Raw genomic sequence first — 19,867 nt, 5'->3', positions numbered from 1 at the left:
TCATTATCCTTATGATTGGCCTCTTAATTCAAAAGATGTGTTAATTCTCTGTCATGCTGAGCAGCAGTTCATGCACTATATTAGTGCTCCCTTCTCTGGCTTGCAGATTTCAAATGCCTTTCCATTTTTTTTGTTCTTGGGTAATTTGGTGCTATCTTATTTTGTTCTCATGACAAAGATACGCATATTGGTAAGGAAACACCTTACTTCACTTTAGTCCTTGTCTCCCTGCATTCACTGATCCTTTGCTAAAGGGAGAGTTTCAACATCAAAGCAGAAAGTTTAACAGAAGAAATTCTGCCTGAAGAGACTTGCGAATGCAGAGAGAACCTTCCTAATAAAGAGATCTTGGTTGCCTCCAAGCTGATGCAGTCTCTCTTATCAGCTAAATGATTTTGTAGGGGATCAAAAAGAAGATACAAGCAAAGTATGATGCTTTATATGCCTGATTCTCTGCTCATATTGAATAAATTGGGAATCATCATACTAAAGTTGATAGGCTTTTCTTTTAGAAGTGAGTGGAGAATCAGGGGGGGATTCATTGCTGAGCTTGATGTGAAACAGGATCTCTCATTCCAGCAGTCTGGTAATTACAGATTTACTTTTCACAAAAATAAGGTTTGGCAAACAGTCTTTTTAGGGGAGAGGGGAAGGGGGGCATTGTTTTTTAAAAGAGCATCTTTGAATTCCTATCCACCATCAATATATTTTAGCTCTAGTAGTTTATCACTTTGTTCAGTAGAAGCTATTGCTGAACTGAAGCGATGTGGCTAGACCTCTGCTTTTGTTTCCTTTCTTTATTTCCAAATTCAGACTTGGGTTAATTTGTTTTTTGCAAAATACTTRTGCAGAAATTGAAGCACAGACTTAGTTTGATATAGTGAAGCAGGGCATACTGTGCAAACAATACATTCAGCTCCACCAAATGAGGAGGAACTGAAGCTGTCACAATTTACATAGTAGCAATTGCCAAGTGTGGCCGATATCCAGCCCTTCATGTGGCCCCTAGTTCAGCAGAGCTTTAAAGCAYGCGTTGAAGTGATATTCATTTCATTTCATTAATTATAAACACTCACTGGAGGTTAAGCACAGGCTTAAATGCTCTTCTCAATTGGGCCCTGTGTTCTCAGCTTGATATAGACTTCTGGATTAGGTGAAGGTTGACCAGGGTACCCAAATGTGGAGATCACTACGTTATGCACTGCTAAATTCAGAGGTGCGGTCCACTGCATTCAAGCGTAGTTCACTTGAATGTGTGTAAGTGTCTTGCGGGCTTTACCTTGTCTTTCATATATCAGTACTGATATACTGCAGCAGCTGGCATATATATAGTACGATATACTTCAACAACTTCATCCAATATAATGTTGCTGTAACATGATCTCTTTTCTGCTGAACAAAGACCCAGCATGAAATCTCTCTGTAGCTGAAATGACTCTTCTGAGTAATGATCTACAGGATATTAAGAAGCAGGCTGTTTGTATCTGGACTCACATGGGAAACAATAAATCTGAATTAGACTGACAGAGGAGCCATCTTTTCAGTAGGAGTTAACACTAAGACCCTGACCACAGATTCCTGTTTGGAAGAAGCATTCTCTGAGACATATACAGACCTCAAGGGCAATGTTTCTTAACCCACAGTTTGTGAATGATTACTGTTTCATAGGATATTGGATGGTGATTTAGTAAACTGTTGCAATTTTTTTAAGCCACAGTCATTCTCATGAGTGCAAGCTGGCAAGCAACTGAGTAAGAGAAAATAAAAATAACTAGAGAACATTAAAAACTCTGTCTCATTTTAATTAATTGCAAATGAAAAGCTTTATGGCAAAACTATAAAAATGTGTCCACATCTTTTCATCATCTTTTTTTTTTTTTTCCCCCAAACTTGCAGGAGGTTTTCCAGTAGAAAAGGCTGAGAATCTCAGACTTTGCTTTATGCTTGCTCTCTGGCATCATAAAGATTCATACACGTTCCCTGACATAGGTCTTGATTTCAGGAAAGTAATACAGGAGMTGACTGACGCAAGCGTTTTAGCTGCTTTGTATTCGCAGCTAGGACTGAATCAAATTTGAAGCGCACCACCTGAAAAGGATAAGGCCTGCGGGCTCTACTGAGCTATCAGCCTCATTTGGGTGATGCAGCCTGTCCCCTGCCCCTTGCACAAATGTGATTATGCTGGTGTTATACAGGTTACAAATTGAGTTAGATCCACTGTTCAGTACTGAGGCAGGCTGAGGACAGCCCTGACAAGAGCAGATGCTGTCCCTTTAAGGTGTTTCTGAGAATTAACACAAGTAGCTTTGAGGCTTAGACACCTGCAGAGAGGACAACAAAATTATTTTAGAAATTGAGGTATACCTTACAGAATAAGCCATTTATTTAAACAGCTAAGTCTGTGTCTGAACTCATGTAATCTCTTACYGAAACAACATATTCCTTACAGTGATTAAGAGAATGCTTTGACTGCAGTACAGCACTAACACCAATAATTTGTAACTTTCTGTTGTGAAATTGTGCAGTAATCGTCTTTTTTTTTTTAATATCAGTGGACTGGCCAGAGAATTGTGCTCTAATCTTGTCAGAAAGTCCAGAGTATGTTATCATAAAATGTATGCGTAAGAGWGCAGAGCTAAGACTGTAGGGCATGCTTCATTTCAGTATTTTCCAATGCAATGGGTTAACCACTATTCTTATATAGAGAGAGAAAAATTGGATTTGTTTTTCATCATGGTATCCTCCATTCTTTTGTGCCCCTATTTCTAGATCTGTAGTTCAACCAAAGATAAAATGTAGGTTTTTCCTGATTGTGGGAACATCTCAGGTAGGCAGCAGTGCAACAAATGTATTATTAATTACTTTATAGGTGCATGCTCCACTAGTAAAAAAGAGAACAAACCTGTTCCTTAGTAAAAAATACATCCTGCATTAAAAAAAATTTTTATGTTTTAAATTAATTTTTAACCTCCCACAAAGGATGATTAAACTTCTAGAGTGGTCATAAACCTACCTCAAGCACTGTTATCATTCTGCTCTTTTCATTTGTCTCAGGAATATGGGAGGGCTCAGTATAGATAAAGGTTAGATTATTTGAAGGAAAAAATTGTCAGGAGCAAAATTTTATTATCTCTGTGAGATATCTCAATATCTTTATATCTCAATATGCTGCTTATTTTCGGAACTGTATTTGTTTCCATCCGAGGTTCTTAATTGCTTGATATAGAAAAAAATTCTGAATCGTCCCTTTCTTACTTTAATAATCTCTTTTCTTGTAGCTATTTTTTTTTTATTGGTGCAATGAAACATCATTACAGTTCTTAATTTTGGTGTAGTGATCAATTTGGGGGAATATGTGCAGTGTCAGAGCTAAAATGTTTTCCGGATTTTGTATGACCACGTTTAATCAGGTCTTCCCTACACAAAGGCATGRTATGACTTCGTCTAACAGTATACCCACGTTTATTTAAATTGAGTACTGTCTGAGTACTTTCTGTTAAGCAGAAACATTCAGCTCTCCACAGGAACAGAATTTAAAGTACCTTTGAGGTATATCGTACAATATAGGTGCAGATACATTTGAAAGTATACTTAAGTGAGAGGTTTTACCTATAGCAATGGGTTATTTATTAGTTCAGTATACTTGGTGTATATCACTTTAAATTTCTGGCTCTTTCTGAATGCATATCCACATGCCATTTTTACTGGAAGTTTCTGTTAGTACAGGAATCCCTAGGAATTTTGGAAAGTCTAGCTTAATAAGTAGTAGAACAAGCTTCTCTCATCTTGCATTAATCCTCCAAAAAACTAGAGACTGCAAATGAAAATCCCACCATGATTATTCAAATATTTGTCTGAAGATCTGATTATTTTTTCAAGATGTCTGGTCTTGTGCTGTTACTACTTTGTTTTTTGTAACAAAAAGAAATAGAAAAAAAGCTGCATGTGAAAAGCAAAGATAAGTAAACATTTTCAAACTCTGTGACAGCTTCTTGGAAGAACTAATCAGGGAACCACTACAGGGAAAACGAACTTTTAGTCAGTCCCAMGATATGCACAGGACCTCCTTCAAGATGTGACTGTAGATGATTCATAACAGTCTGAAGTTCAATATCCAATAACTGGTGAAAAAGTCAGGAAAATCTTTCATAACAATTTGTGTTTAACTTCAGAGAGGGCAGCAACTTAATAATGAGAATGTACGTTCAAGAGAACAGATTAAAGGGTTAAATATTTGCAGGTATCAAGCAGACTGTTTAAGTAGACCAGAAATGTTTAGCACAAATTTGTATCACCTTTTAAGAAAAGATGGAAGAAGAACCCTCCCCCAAAAGTTATATAGTTTAGCATTTGTGTAACATGACCTTCTAGAAGTAAAAGAGACATCAGTGAAATGCAGAAGCTGTGTCCAGGCTAGAAGAACAGAAAGGGTATACACTTGGCAAGTTAAATGTGCTATTAGGCTAAAACAGGCTATAGGATTTTGGCAAACAACTTGCTACTGGCATAATAACAGGGTTTTTTTTTCTCTGACATAGAAAACTTGTTGGGCTCTGGAGACACAAACTAAAAGCCTAAAGAAGATAAGACTGTACCAGGAAACCTAAATGCAAACAAAATCCTTTGTTTGCTACAAGATAACTGTGTGAGATGAGACTGAAAGTCCCCTCAGCCCCACACAGTTGAGCCACCGACTGCGCCTTTTGGCTGGGCACGGGCAGCATGGCTTGGGCTCGCAGCAGCTCCACAGCTGAAGCTGCAATGACAACAGCGCGTGCTGCTATTTACTGAGGACAACCTCTAACACAGCTGGAACACCTGCTGTGCCGGACATACTAAGCTGTCAGTTAGCTAGCTGAATGGGCCAGAGAAGTGCAATATAGAGAGCGAACCACTGGAAACGTTTCCTGCTGGTGTCATGCCCGCTACAAAGGGGAGCACTGAATCCAAAGGCCCTGTGTACATACTCATCATGGAGCCGAGAAAGAAAACCGGCATGGAGTTTTAATGTATAACTGTATCTATATTTTGCTAAGACAGTATGTTTGTTTCTTGAAAGGTATAGTGGATGGACAGATACCATCAACGTGTTCCTTTCTTTTCTTACAGGACTTGTCATAAATTCACTGAGGGACATTTTCAGAGAATAAGCATGCCTTAGTGACATGCACAGACACATTCAAGCACCTACCCCCAACAGAAACAACCTCCCCAAAATGTGGCCAGTTGTAGATGTCTAGGGAAAAACAGTGGAAACAAAAGATGGTGGGTTGACAGTGTTCTTGCAGAAAAAGTAACCACAAGTACAAAAATAAAAAAGTTTCTGCATTTGAAATATTTGTAGTCATCTCCTGGCTGTGGTATGGCGTTGTGCATGACCTTGTATAAATGATCTAATGCCTTAGTACTTCAGTATTCCAGCTAAAAAAATAGTATACTTTCTCTATTTAAACTGTAAAGTGTCTTTTCTTAAATACCAGTTCAGTACAAGGCACAAACCTGTCCCAGCCTTTATTGTTGTTTGTAAAAATGATACTAGGTATTTAAAACATAAGACTAACAAAAGATAAAATAATGTCAGTTTACTTGTACTTGGTAGTTGTTTTCTAGATTATAATTCTATCTGCTTACTCCCAATAAATTTCCACAGCTCACTTTCACCTGGTTATATTCTCTTACTAGTGTGAAACTTCCTTCAACATTTATGTTGCCTCTGCTTTTGGCCCACTATGGTCATACAGCAGGATACATCTGATAAGAAATGAACAGAGTGAGGTTAGCATGGTTTCAGTATTTTAGGATGAAGCTGGGAGAGAAAAGCTTATTTGGAAAATATCCCACAAACCTAATAGTGAACATATCCTACTAGTGAACAGGTTCCAGCCTGCAGATCCCCTCAGCATAAATCAGTTACAAGTCTCTGTTAGAACCTTGGCTCTTTAGTTCAAGCTGTAATATTTTATGGTCGACTCTGTCAACAGGAATCCCAGTATCTTTACAGTTGCCCATGTTCCAAGTTTGCCTGTACTAGCATAAACTGCAAATCATTTTAATGCTAATTGCATGTGTGAGATTAGTATTGGGCTACATGAGAAGCATGTGAGACACATAGAAAATATATAAAATATAACATTAATATATGTGACTATATTACATTATCAGTCAGTTTTATATTAACATTGTATTTTATGCATTTGTCTCAGTGCAAGCTAATGGGAGCTTTGGGAAAAAATTAGATTCTCAAAAATTCCACTGAAGGGTAGGTATTGGCTAAAATCAATATATTTTGTCCTATATCATCTGTACTCCTCTTCGTTGTTGCATTTGCAGACAGTTTTGTTCATTTGATAATTTTCTTTGCTGTAAGACTTGTTTTGTTAATTTTTTTGCCTTTGTTTTTTGGCTCTGCAGTTTTGTGCAACACTTGGAACCACACCTTGCTGCTCCTTTGACAAACTGTTAGAACTGGGTCCTATTTGTAAGTCTTTGTCTGCTGCTACTTTCTAAAATTGCAGATAGCGGTTTAAGCCATAGTGAGTCATTTCCCAGGCATTGTGCACTGTCACTGTCCAAGTTCAATAAAGCTACTTATAAATGACACCTTCAGTTAAAGCTTTCTTGCTAATACTAGGTAAAGCATCTGGCTTGTATTCTTAGACCAACAAGGAATACAGAGATCATAGCTCCAAGTTTTGTTTTTTGGGGGCTTCTTGGAACACTTTCAGTGGAAAAAGATTACTGTAACTGCTTCCGTTTTTAACATTTTTCTTCAAGTTGTTCTACTTGCAAGAGGTTCTGGAGCAACGGAGAAGATCAGGGAAAGACTGAACGCTAGTTCTCCTCTGCACCAAGTGTTTTGTTTCTCTTTGGTTATAATGACTATAAAAAGCAGGGAAACACGCACCAAAAAAACATGCATATTCTCCTTAACTCTTTCTCCTCTATCCCCTATTTCCTTCCTCTTGCAAGAAAGCAAGACAAGTGCAGGGGTATTTAATACAGTGACTGAGTCATGATCTCTTCGTAGCTGTTTCTGTGTTATGGTCTATTGCGGCAAGCAAAGGCTTGGTCAGAAGCACGCTTGCTGACTGGTGAAAGTGTGACAAAAGTGCACCAGATATTTTCAACTGTACATTTAGAGCAGGCAATTTATAGCTAGAAGCAGTCAGAAGCAATGTCATAGAAACATGATGAGATTTGATGTTTTGTTCGTTTATTCGGATGGGTCCTAGAACACTTGCAGTTTGCACAGTGGTGGCTTGCTTCATTAGGTTTTCTCCCTTTCAGCACAAGCATCAGAGACTCCTAATCCTCCTCTCTAAAATGGTTTCTAGTACTTTGCTTAGCAGCTAGAAATGATTTTGCTCTTCAAAATATTCCTACAGACCTGACCTAATAAAATAGCAACACCAATGCTTTTAGGTATAGCAAGTGATCATGTGTGTTTCATCAGTTGCTCTCCTGACTTTCTGCTTGTGGAGTGGAGACCAGCAGAAGGATTGCCCATGCCCTAAATCATAAGCCTTGTGATAGCTTTTCTGCATACAGGTGAATTTTCTTCTTAATATACATGAGCAGAAGTCCTGTAAATTAAAGGCAATGATGTCTCAAACCAAATAAATTAAAAAAAAGTCAAATGAACTTTCAACATCTCTTCAACTAAACCTAATTCACACAGATGTTATGAATAGAATTTTATTAACCTTTTCCAGACATTTATGCAAAAAATAAATTTAGTTCATAAGAACGCAAATTCTGGCATGAACTTGGTGCCCAATCACAGATCTGAATGCATGTGCCCCTCTATGTTAAAAAAATGCATCAGCATTGTTTGGTGACTTGTGTAAAGATGTTATGTGGGCTTCAGTCATCAGCTCATAGCTGAGATTTGTTATTGTGTGAATTATTGCATGTGATCAATAGCAGAGTGTGAGTAGTAAATTACAGAGAATACACGAGACCCATATGCTAAAATATTTTTGCAGAAACCATTCAGTGAGTAATCAAAACTAGTACATTCTTAACCTTTCAGTGCTTGCTCTTGGGTAAGTGTCTCAGTCTTCAAAATAAACAGTTTGCTGTATATAGTTCAAAAGTATGCATATATATGTATGTGTATATATGCATGTCTATATAGATATATATGTATATGGAAACCTGTTTTAGAAATGTTTGTGCATGATTCATGAGCTGGAAGTGGGGAGCACAGCTAAAACTAGCTCCTCTTGCTAAAGTTTTATTAACATAGAAATGAATAACTACATCTCTAGATATATCTTTAAAGTATATTTTATAATTGTYCTTAAATTAAAATTATTTAGTTTATGTTAGTTAATAAGATAAATCTAAATATTTAGGGACTCTGCTCCATTAGGGGAACTGAGGAGAAAGAAGAATATGTATGCACACATCTCTATGTATTAGCAGAAGCCCAAGTGGTAGAAATATTTCATCTCTTATTTTCCCAGTTTCAAATTAAATTAGTAACATCTAAGAAAATCTCTAAAGCATTTGGTTTAATGCAAATTAATCAGGATTTGTAATCTGCTGTTTAATTTATTTGCTTTTTTCTTTTTAAGGTAATAAGGAAAATATCTGGATGCATATCGATGCAGCCTATGCTGGGAGCGCATTCATCTGCCCTGAATTCAGACATCTTTTAAATGGAGTGGAGGTGAGTGAAATATTTGTTCTCTAACAACCTGAGAAAACCTTGCTCTTCCATAGAATTTTTTTTGTTTCTTATGCATACAACATGAATGGCTTTTCTAGAATCTCTGAGCATGCTGCATTTCTCTACAAAATATCTATATATCCTGTTACATTACCAATATTTATATAGTTTTCACCAGTTTATTCTGGCAGTATGCAAGTTACCACAATATATAAGAATTTGTCATTCAGAATCCCAAATAGTAGTGAATCAACAAAATATCTTGCAAGATAGTCCAGAAAATAAGAACTTTTTCCTGAATGTCCAAAAGGCACATTTGTAACACCCTAATTCTACATTACCCTCCCCACCCTCCGAAGTTCAACAAATTAATGACCTTATAATGCCTGATTTTTTCCGTACATCCTGAGAGGTGTATAGGATACAGCCAGTAGCTGTGCCTCAGACAGATAGGGTTTAACGACCAAGAGAGAGCTAAATGAAATATTCCCCCAACAGCACTCGTGCCTTTTTTTCCTTCTCCCTGAGCTACTTGGCATTCAGTTCCTTAGATAAGAATACTTCAATTTCCTGCTGCTCCCCTCAGACAGGCAGATAAGTCCTTGTCTTCCACGTCAATGGAGAAAATATTACTGTTTGGTAAAGCCAGAAGTTTAAACACAGCACTGATAGGTAGAGACTAATAAAGAAGAGGAGGAAACCCCCTCCCTAACAAATAAAGCATTTCTTTCTGTCTTTTTTTTTTATCAGCAAATTAAGCTTGTTGTAATTTCCTGTATGGGAACATTTTTTTAAATTATTATTATTTGTTACTGAAGGAAATGAAACAGCACCTCTTGTCTGGGCTTGCATATGTCATTTGAGTCAATATTTAACAATCATGAGTAGGTTCCCTACCTTACTTATTACAGGGAAATAGATAGATGGCTAGATAGATGGACAGATATTTCCTCTCGTGTGAGCAGTTGTAATTTTTTCCCGTGATAGGGAAGGTTATGAGAAACAAATGTGAAAAGAAAAGTGCTAAGTGGTGCTCCCAAGCTCTCCTCTCCCCTTTGTATTGCTAATGGTCGGTGCCTTACTTATCACACAGCCTGCAGAAGCAGCCTTTCCCACACAATATACTTCTCATCTACCTGGATTTCCTCCTGTGCCATGCCTAAATAAATGTTAAGCAAAGGCTGGGCTGTTATTATTTAACATATAACCATGTACTGTGAATGCTTATTCTGTGCTGGACTCGTCTAAAAATTAGTTTATATTGGATTTCAATGAAAAAATGACTATTCCACTAAAAGAAAATACCTTGGTGGTTAAAAAAAAAAAAAAGTCATTTTATGGCCAGTTGAAATTTTATGGAGGAATGTGATGCACAGATTCAGAACTAAATGTATTATTTGTCTCTATACGCAGATTTTGTAACGTGTAATTCTTAGTGAATGCTCAAAATTTAGATCATACCAGAAGCTTAGCTGCACACCTAACCTGAATTCCAACCCCAATATCAAATGAAGATTTAGCTACAATAGTTATTAAATAAGGTTATGTCAGTGTGAACATTRTAAAGCCACAATACAGAAACACGTTCATAGTTGAGGTGTACTCAGAGAATTTGACTAGGTTATATCATAAGCACATGGATTCTTTTCTTTTTCATAATTCCTTTTTTTTTCTTTTTATTTATCCATTCTCAGTTTGCCGATTCATTTAACTTTAATCCTCACAAATGGCTCCTAGTGAATTTTGACTGCTCTGCAATGTGGTAAGTATTACAGAAAAAGGAAACTTTACAAGAGAGAAAAAAATCTCATGGTAAATAGTTTGCTTTTCTAACAGTAGACATTTATTTTTATTGCTTTAATGAAATTAGGAGTTCTGGATATCTTTAACTCCTGTAAATTATGTACAACATTCACTCTTTCATTTAATCCAAGTTAAAAAAATAATTTAGAAATAGACCTTAGCTCCACATTTTGTTCCAGGGAGAAAGCCTGAAAAGTCTGCAGATTCTTATCTGCTCCATTTTGGGACTGTTTAAAAAATAAACAGAAAAAACTCCCTTTAAAGATGTTAATGCAATGAACGGCATACTAAATGGAGCTTTTTCTTCTCTTTCATAAAATTTCTCTCAGTTTGAGTCTTGATCCTTTCAAAAGCCTTTCTAAAAATGTCTGGGATTTGGCTGATGAAAAGCAATTAAGTTCAAAAAGGACTATTTATGCAATTTTGTACTAATTTTCAGTGTCACCAGAGGATGGAAGAGACTACATTATGATATAGAAAGATGCCAAAGTAGAAATGAGTAGACGTACTTTGAAACAAAGCAAATTACCATCACAAGAAAAACATCATTAACAATGATGCTATTGTGTCCCAAAATGAAATTTCCAGAACCTAGTGTATTGCCAGTGTCACAGTTAATGATGCTTATCAGCAAAATGGCTAATCAGTGAATGCAGACTATTCATCAAAATAAATAAAAGCATCAATTTCAGTTATATTAGAAGAAAATTTCTGCAAAAGTGAAAAAGCTGAAAAACTGAAAGTCAAAAAGAAAAAACGCTTAAACATCATTCAGCAAGAGGATTCACCTTATTTTTTTTTTTTTAAAAAAAGGTGAACTTGAAACAATGATCACTCAGTTGCTTTAGGTTAATCTTTGGCTCTTTTAATATAGTTAACAAGGATGACTTTTGCACAAATGTGTGTATTATTCAGACAATACATTTCTTAATGTAAGAGTTGTCCGAGTATAAGCACTTCAAATTCTCCAAGCCATAATGAAATTTTTCTTTTTATTAGAATAAATGGCTTACATTTTGATCCTGATTCATCAGGAGTGGCAGCAATTAACCTAGGGCCCCAATTTATAAGTACTTCATGACTCATCATCTCTCTCTATGTGGAAACAGGGAAAAAATGAAACTCCTTTGCTAGTTTCTCCCATCCCATCTTCTCATCATTCAAAGAAATTAATATCAAAGTAGCCACTTTCAGAAATGAGAAAATTCACCATCATTCTTTTTAATGTCCATAGGACAATTAGGAGCCAGAGTCTTGTCCCTACCAGTTTAACTTCTCATTAATCCTGCTTTCCCCTATAGCCTTGTGAAAACACATTCAAATATTTTAGTGTGGCTTTCTTACAAACAAGATGTATAAAATCACACTGTCCATCTGATTTTGTTTCCATCCCAGGAGATTTTAGCTTCCTCCTAGCAGAGTATAGTCTATGTTATTAATTTCAAAGAAAGTTGGTAGAGGTTTCAAAGATATAAGGTTCTTAAGGTGGAAGGGAGAAGAGAAAAGCCCAAGCTTGAATCTCCATTGAGGCAAAGTGTGCAATTCTTTAGTCACTGGGGCAATCTCCTTTTCTCGCATCTAGGCTATGTAGAATCTCTCCTATCGTTATTCGATGGTGTCTAATGATATGGAAAAACAAGCTTCAGCTTAAGGTGTTGACTGAGTGTAAAAAACAAAACAAAACAGTCATCTGTAGTAAACAGGCTACATTACTTTGCTCATGGAAGCTTTTTTTTTTTGACATATGAAATGATTTTTCTAGACACTACAAAACAGTGGAACTTGGATAAATGCATAGTATGTCAGCTACAGCACTTACAGAAATGCAGTGCTTCACTCTTYCCTTCTTCCACTCTCATCTGTACAGCATGGTGCTGATGGAGGATGGGAGTTACAGCCTTCTTGTTCTTCCTCCTTGTATTTCCCTCTGTCACCTAAAGTTTCCATTTGTCCCACAGAGCAAGGATCTTGATTCTTGCCCACTTCTGTTCCTTTGAGATAAGGACTTCCTCATACTGAAGTCTGTCTTTTTGAAGAAAAAAAAATCTTTAAAAATGAGCTCAAATATTAAAAGGAGGGTGCATAAAGTCAGGCATCAGAAGTCACATTTGAGGCACAGGAATGAAGTGGCTTAATTCTTGGAGATCTCAGCTGAATGTTTCCAGAATCCACTGAACAAATATTAATGGGTGCTGAGCAGACCTGAAAAGCTCTGGAGAATCTGCTCCACATGGACACTGCTCTAGTTCTGGCTGCAGCAGGCTGGCTCATTTAAAATATTCCATTTGTAAAAGTAGTATGTTTTTACTGTTAATAATATTACAGTAGCCCAGAAGATATCCAGAAATAACAGATGTACCCCAGCGAAAACAACTGGTGGCAGGCATGAAAATGAGATCTAGATGATGGGACTTTCCACTCTGACTGATCTGTGCCAGGAGGAGCCTCTGAGCTATTAGGGYTGTGTTTGCTCGCTGCCCAAATACATGGCACAAGTGTTTCTGAGCTCCTAAGGAAGACAGAATGCTGGAAATACCTAGCGAACTAGATCCAGGCCATGGAATCAGGGTGGGGTAGGCAGAGTGCTGCCTTTTTGACGGTTTGGAGGCACTGTAGGCTCTGAGGGAAACCCACATCTTTATACTGGTCCTAAAACTTAACATTAGTTCAAAGTTCTGAGAAAGTATATTTGTACCTAGGAACAATATCTCGCATTTGTCCGAATAATTTATTTATTCGCCTCCTAGATTATGGTATTCATGTACACTCACTATTTCTCTGACACCAAGAAGGTTTATTTTGGTGGCATAATGATAAGATTCTTTTTGAGAAAATAATCTGTGACAGTCACCTTCTTTTTCTCTTCCTCTGAAACCAAAGGTGAGCCCTTAGAATTAACCTTTACAAAATATGTAGTAGTCAAATAATGATGGAAAGACCATTGGGGTGATTCAGGTATCTTACAGTTCAGCCCTAAAAGAGCTGCAGTAGCTGCTTTCTAAGCAGAGCTGTGAGRAAGTGTGCTTTGTTTTTTTCCATTTTGTTTCTTGCTTTTCAAAGATAGGAGCATTTACATTAATGCACCTGGACAAGTCAAGCTATTCTTTGATTTTATATTAGCATACTTAATCTGCCAATATTTACAAACTGCAGGCTGATAGCTTAATGTTTTAGTGCATGTCCCTTCAAGTTTTGCTTTCAGTGCAGAAAATGCACATTTTTGATTCCATTAGATAAAACACCTTAAAAAAGAATATGTTTTCTTAAGTATGAAGATTAGATTACAAGGATTCTCAAGAGGTCTTGCAAAATATCTCCTTCTCAAAGCTAAAGCTTCACAACTACAGCCATTAAGGCTTCATTTCAGCAAAGCATTTATGTATAGGTTTGATTCACTTAACAAGGAATTAAGTATACATTTAAAGTTAAACTCTTTGGCTTGAAACCAAATCTGTTGCCAAAAGAAATCCAACTACTCCCAAGGCTCAAGTCCAAAATACACCTCTTATCCACTGTAATGCTGCATGAAAAGGCAAAATTCAGTAGAAATGTAATAATAAAGGATGAAGAGACCTTTTGAGAAAAAGTGAATGGGAATGATATGTAGTCCCCTTAGGATCCCTGTGAAGCATCAAACAGAATTTTGTGCTAGCAAGAAGGTGTTCAAAAACAGTTTGTACCATTGCAAAATCAAATTGCACAGAGTTCCAGTGAAGGACAGGCTTCTAAATCACCCAGACTCCTCAACACTTTCTCCAATATTTAAACTCTCCCATTTCTTTCCCCTGTAAGCTGATTAAGATAATCCAGCCATTAGATCTGTAATGTAATTATGTAACTACTTAGTGCAATATCACGCTTTGATGTCATTTGGGATTTGGAGGCAATTTCATTTTAAATCTTTTGTAAAATATTCTCAGACTTCCTAATGTACAGAAAAGAGTAGTCATCTTCCTTTAAAAAAAAAAAAGTTTAATATAGTCACTCTGAGAGAGTCATATTTTCTATACTGCATTGTTGGGGTCCTTTAGAGACTCTGCCTTGAAACTACAAGTCAGTTTTGCCCAAACTGTTTAATTGTCTGTCTGGCTTATTATAAAATAGCAAAAAGTGTCTCTTTTCAGAGAGAGTGAAAATAATAATCTCACAAAGTCTTGGTATTTTTGCTTTTCTGTTGCTCTTTTCAGGGTTTAAGTGTTAACTTCTGGTTGGGAAGGGCTGTTTTAGTATTTTAAAAGAAGATGATTACTGCATATTTTAAGGAATGCTCTTCTGTAGGTGGAAGTGAGATTTTATTGTTGGCCTACAATACAAAGTCATCTGTTTGGTTATTGTATCAGTTAAAATGGACAGAATAGAGTGATGCTGTTAAAAGCTGCAGATGTGCAGTCCAAATAAGCCACTTTTCACAGGTTTTCAGTGCTTTATTTACCAGGACTTTTACTGTGCACTTTTTATTATGAATATTTAACTTGTAAATCTATGCCAGTGAAGCTAGATCTTAATAGGTCCATTAGCATAGCATCAAGTCTTTAAATAATTCTAGTTTATCAATGAAATTTTTGAAATTATATTGAAGATCCTTCAGTCAGCCCCTGGTATTTGCAAAGAAAGTTAAGAGCAACTCTTCTGTTCATTGCTGGATCACGCTAGCACTTAGTGCAAAGAAGTTTAAATACTTCTAGGATCAGATATAGACCTGGCGTATAGATGTGCAACACAACTGATTCATATACATTTATGTCCAGGTTTTGGATTTATTTTAGTAATCCTTTTAGATAATTATTCATGGTTACCAGATTAAAACCTGCAAAGTCCCCAAATGGAACAAATGCCATTTTTAAAAAGAACAATAACATCACAATGATTACTAATGTCATTTTAATAGCAACCAATACATCAATTCATACTTCATGGGAAGTGCAGAATGACAACATTTTTATATCTTCTATAAAAATTGCCAACAACATAACCGATGTCTCAGCAGAATAGCTATCTGTTATATTGTTAGTACAGCATATTAYAGGAGAAGGAATGAAACTCTCACAATACAACTAATGATATTGCTTACAACTTGTTTTTCAGTAGCTCATTCCATAAACAATTAAACTAAGTATATCAAAGTAATAAATATATCAAGTAAAGTAGCAGCTCAGTAGATAAATGGAACAAGTTCAGGTTTATTCATGATACTGACCCTAGTTAAAGCTGTTGTTGGGTAATGGTTTCTTCCTACTGTCAACAGAACACTTCCAACATAAAAATAGATTATTAATTTTTTGATTGTGAGTATTCTGAATGCCTATTACTACTTTTCATATGCATAAGCCTACTTATTTTCAGTTAGGTACTTTCCACACTTGAAGGCAAGTACTTTGTGAACTTTGGTACTCTCCTGAACATTAAGTGGGAGGAGAGCTTTTTGTTTGTTTGAATGAGATGTTTAATGTGCATAGTCTAGATGTGGATGAATGTAGGGTTATATACTGGTCTGTGCATTTATACATACAGACTAAAATACTGGAAATTAGATTTTTATTTAGAATTTTACAATAATAAACATTAGAAAAAAGGATGTGCAGGAAATCATAAAAGGTTTGGACTTTGGTCATTTAGAGTGATGTCCCCATGTTGATATAATTATTAATTACTTTTTGAAATCTTTATAGGAATAATATAATGATGTAGCGGTCTTTAACTTTTTGATTTCTAGTTTCTTCTTGTTCTGCATATATAAAACACATCATCTGTAGAGGTGAGTCGCTCTTACAGACAAAGTGAAGAATATACTATCAAAATCTTGTTATTACTCCCTGGCAAAATATAGCTTGTTCTCTCTGTAAAGGACACATTGGCTTTTGAAACTCAGTCCAGTTACACTGTGCACTGGTTGGCAAGAGTAAGATGTGCTTCTCAGTTTGACATTGTGCTGTGCTTCATCTTTCAATGCAATCGAGCCAGACTGGTGGTAAGGTGGTACAAAGGGAAGCCTGCCTTCGGACAGGATGGCTGGTGTCTACCAGTGGCTGCTGCTGCCACCACCCACAGCATGGAGAGAGGGCGGCCAGCGTCCATTAAGCCTCACCACAGCTACGCATGGTGTCTAAGAAGCCACAGCTCTTCCCACACGCTTTCTACTGCAGTAATTGCAAAGCAACTTCTGCTTACTGTAGACATTAGTGTTGCTTTAACTGGTCTTACATTCTGGTGTGTCTGTCACTATAAAAAGGTTCCCTGTGTCTGCTTCTTATCTGTTTTTAAATATGCAGTCACATGCTGCCCGTTGCTGCTGAGCATTAAGCTTACTACTTTAAGTACAGTACTAGGGTGACTGTGAACAAGCAGCGCACTGAAAATGGCACAGGCTGTGCCCAGGAAATATGCCAGTGATGAGGCCTTGAATTTCTCTTTTTAAACACATTTAATTTTCCTTCACTTCTTGTGGAAATTTAATCCCTTAAATTTGTATTTCTTAAATTTCTTAATTTGATTTCTTTTTTTCATACAGGGTGAAAAAAAGATCAGATTTAACAGGCGCCTTTAAATTAGAACCTCTTTACCTGCAGCATCACCATCAGGAGTCTGGTAATTTTATGATTAAATAAGATTATCATTATTTTATTTGCACACTGATATTTAATGGAAAAATGATTAAAGATGAAAACTAAAATGCTTAAAACTACCAAAGTGGTTTAGGAGCCTTTTTCCATTTCTGAAGTGCCTTAGAGAGTTAAGCTTATTAAAGTGCAGACACATGTCTAGTGAGATTTTTAGTTGATATCAAAAGCAATTGAGGGAAAGACATTTTATGAAGCATTGTATTAATACTTTTGTACTGGGATTTCCTCAGCTCCAGATTTACTACTGACTTTCTGTATGAGTGTTGAGGAAATTCTTTTGGAAAGTCTTTGGGAAGTCAAGTGTATTATGTAGTGCTGTGTATCAGTCCCTAACCCCACTTTCCCCAACATATCTTTCACTAGAATGGTTTTGTGATCTAGAATGGTTTTTGAGCTCTGATTCAAATTTTCAGTTACACATGTCAGGAGCAAACATTCCCTGAATCTGTAAAGGAGGAGTGAGCTGTGTTTGGTAAGTGTGCTGTATTTTGTGTGCCAGCTCTCTGGGACATGATCCTGGGACACTCGTTCTTACATTGACTGTAGCAATGGTGGTAAATGCAGCCTGTCAATCTTACCCAAAGTAGTGTTCCTCAGAAAATGCTCACAAAGAACTTAGAGATCTTAGGCCCTGCACAAAGTTTCTTCATGGACTGGTGCTGCTCCTGACACATACCTAGCAATTGCAGAAGGGCATTTGCCATCCTGAAGCCTGATTGTTTTTACACATTTGGTTGATAGCTGATTGTGAAGAAAGTCACAGCAATGCAGTGTCAACATGTRGCACAAGTTCTTTCAAAGGTTAGAATTGTTAAGAAAAAATATGTGCCTGTTTGTCTTTTTTTATGAAAAATACAAATTATGGTAATTGCATTTAAATCACTGGCTTTTACTTACCATACATAGAAAATGTTTCTTTTGAGGGTCAAAAAATCCAACTTTAACTAAAGTGAAAATATGTTCTTGTGACAATTGAGAGGGCTGATACAAGAATCTTAGGTCTTCCCCAGGTTAAACACCCAAAGAAAATAAAACCTTTCTTAAAATTAGCTACTTTCAGTGAGGCCACTTACTTGACCCGAGAGCTTTCCCTCCGCAGTTGGATAAGGAATTGTTCAGTCTTTGTCTTGCCTTCACTAGCTGTGATAGTATGTTATGTGACCTGGACATAATGATTCCACATAGGTCAGCAGATTATTAGCCGTCTAGAGACTCTAAGTTTTTCTATGTTCTATTCCCATTTGCTACCAATTTTCCAAAGAACTGGACAACACTTTTCAAATGCAAATGCCTGTAGTTGAACTGCTAAATCCAATCTACACTTACGCCTTCAATAAAAATGGCCAGATTTGCAAAGGTGCTAGGCTGTTACAGTCCCTATTGATCTCAGTGTGATTTATGGGATGTCACCACTCCTGGAAATCAGACTCGTCTGATGGAGGGTCTTAGTTTCTTAACTGAGTATGTCTCAGGTCGGAGAATTCCCACCATGGTTTACAAGGCAAATGAAGTGGCATTTTTGAACTCACTCATCTCTCACTCAAGAATTTAAATGAGTGGAAAAATATATCTATCTGTGAGCAATTACTCTTAATAACCATATGGCAATTATGTGTGCCCCCAAGGGGAAAGTCTTTATTTTGTCATTAATTATAATTTTGTGTGATTTGCATCATCACACCAGGAACATTATACTAGCTTGCCTGGCAACCCTGGATATAGGTCAAATCCTAATGGCACTGTTAGAAGAATGCAGCTTTATACTCTATTGTGAGTGCCACATATGGTACCACAATTCAATTCCTCCTGGTTAAATACAGATGTAAGAATAAGGCTTGTAATCAAGGACTAATCACTGATTGCATTCTGATTCACAGCTTGTGAAAGGCATTGTTGTGGATCATTAGACAAAGCCTGTTACAGGAGTGTAGGATTATTTATCTATCATCAGTTGCTTTACTCTTTGCTACTAGTCTTTCAGCTATCAAAAAAAAAAAAAAGGCTGCTGCAGTGCGGAAGAACATGAATGTTATCAAATTACCTTGATACTCAGCTAAGACAACAATGATCATCTCCTGAAGTCCAGGAACAGGTTAATGATTGCTGGGACTTTTTTTTCCTCCCCTAGAAAATGCTTAAGGAACAGGCTAATGAACCAAATGGGTATATACTGCAAGGACGAAGGATCATGTGTTTTCCTGTATTTTTGCTGCGTACATGAGAGAGTGTTGACAAAAGAACCTGGAACACAGAAAATACTGTTGTTATCTTTCCTCCAGAAAATACGAAGGCTGGGAATTACATAAATGACATAGACTGATCAAATTCATAAGTTCATACAGTTCCATGTAGTAGCTTGTGATGCTAATGCCAGGAGCACTTAGATGGCACTTTCCCATGAAATTTAAGCACATATTTTCTAATGAAACTTCTACTCCACTGCAGAAAAATAAAGCAGAATAATAAAGCTAAGCAGATTCCTAAAGAAGTGCTTTAGATTTTAGGTCTGTTCTAATTTCTGTCACTGGCTTACTGCAAGTAATTCAGCATTACATTACAATTTCCTCTACTGTAATGTCAGTTTAATTAGCTGATTTGAAGAAAAGGTAGACACATTTTGACCCTGCATGCTGTTATAAAAGACAACTAAAAATCACAGAATCACAGAATCGCTGAGGTTGGAAGGGACCTCTGGAGATCATCTAGTCCAACCCCCCTGCTCAAGCAGGGTCACCTAGAGCACATTGCACAGGATTGCATCCAGGCGCGT

The 19,867-nt window shown here is 36.7% G+C and overlaps 1 protein-coding gene across 6 annotated transcripts in view; it reads left to right on the top strand.

Annotated features, from left to right (window-relative positions):
• The window catches only part of DDC (dopa decarboxylase), a 66,992-nt gene that overhangs the window by 27,707 nt on the left and 19,418 nt on the right, over positions 1 to 19,867 (top strand). For 5 of the 6 annotated variants that reach the window (XM_026072083.1, XM_026072081.1, XM_026072082.1 and 2 more), the window contains exons 7-10: positions 6,412 to 6,478; positions 8,580 to 8,674; positions 10,369 to 10,436; positions 16,986 to 17,062. In XM_026072083.1, coding sequence (XP_025927868.1) covers positions 6,412 to 6,478; positions 8,580 to 8,674; positions 10,369 to 10,436; positions 16,986 to 17,062 — 307 coding nt within the window. Of the gene's footprint in view, positions 1 to 6,411; positions 6,479 to 8,579; positions 8,675 to 10,368; positions 10,437 to 16,190; positions 16,233 to 16,985; positions 17,064 to 19,867 lie in introns of those variants that run through there. The other variant, XM_026072086.1, reaches the window with a different exon arrangement.

This window comes from Apteryx rowi, unplaced genomic scaffold (assembly GCF_003343035.1).
Source record: "Apteryx rowi isolate R43461 unplaced genomic scaffold, aptRow1 scaffold_337, whole genome shotgun sequence".
NCBI classification, from domain to species: domain Eukaryota; kingdom Metazoa; phylum Chordata; class Aves; order Apterygiformes; family Apterygidae; genus Apteryx; species Apteryx rowi.
This window is presented reverse-complemented; position numbering and strand designations above follow the sequence as displayed.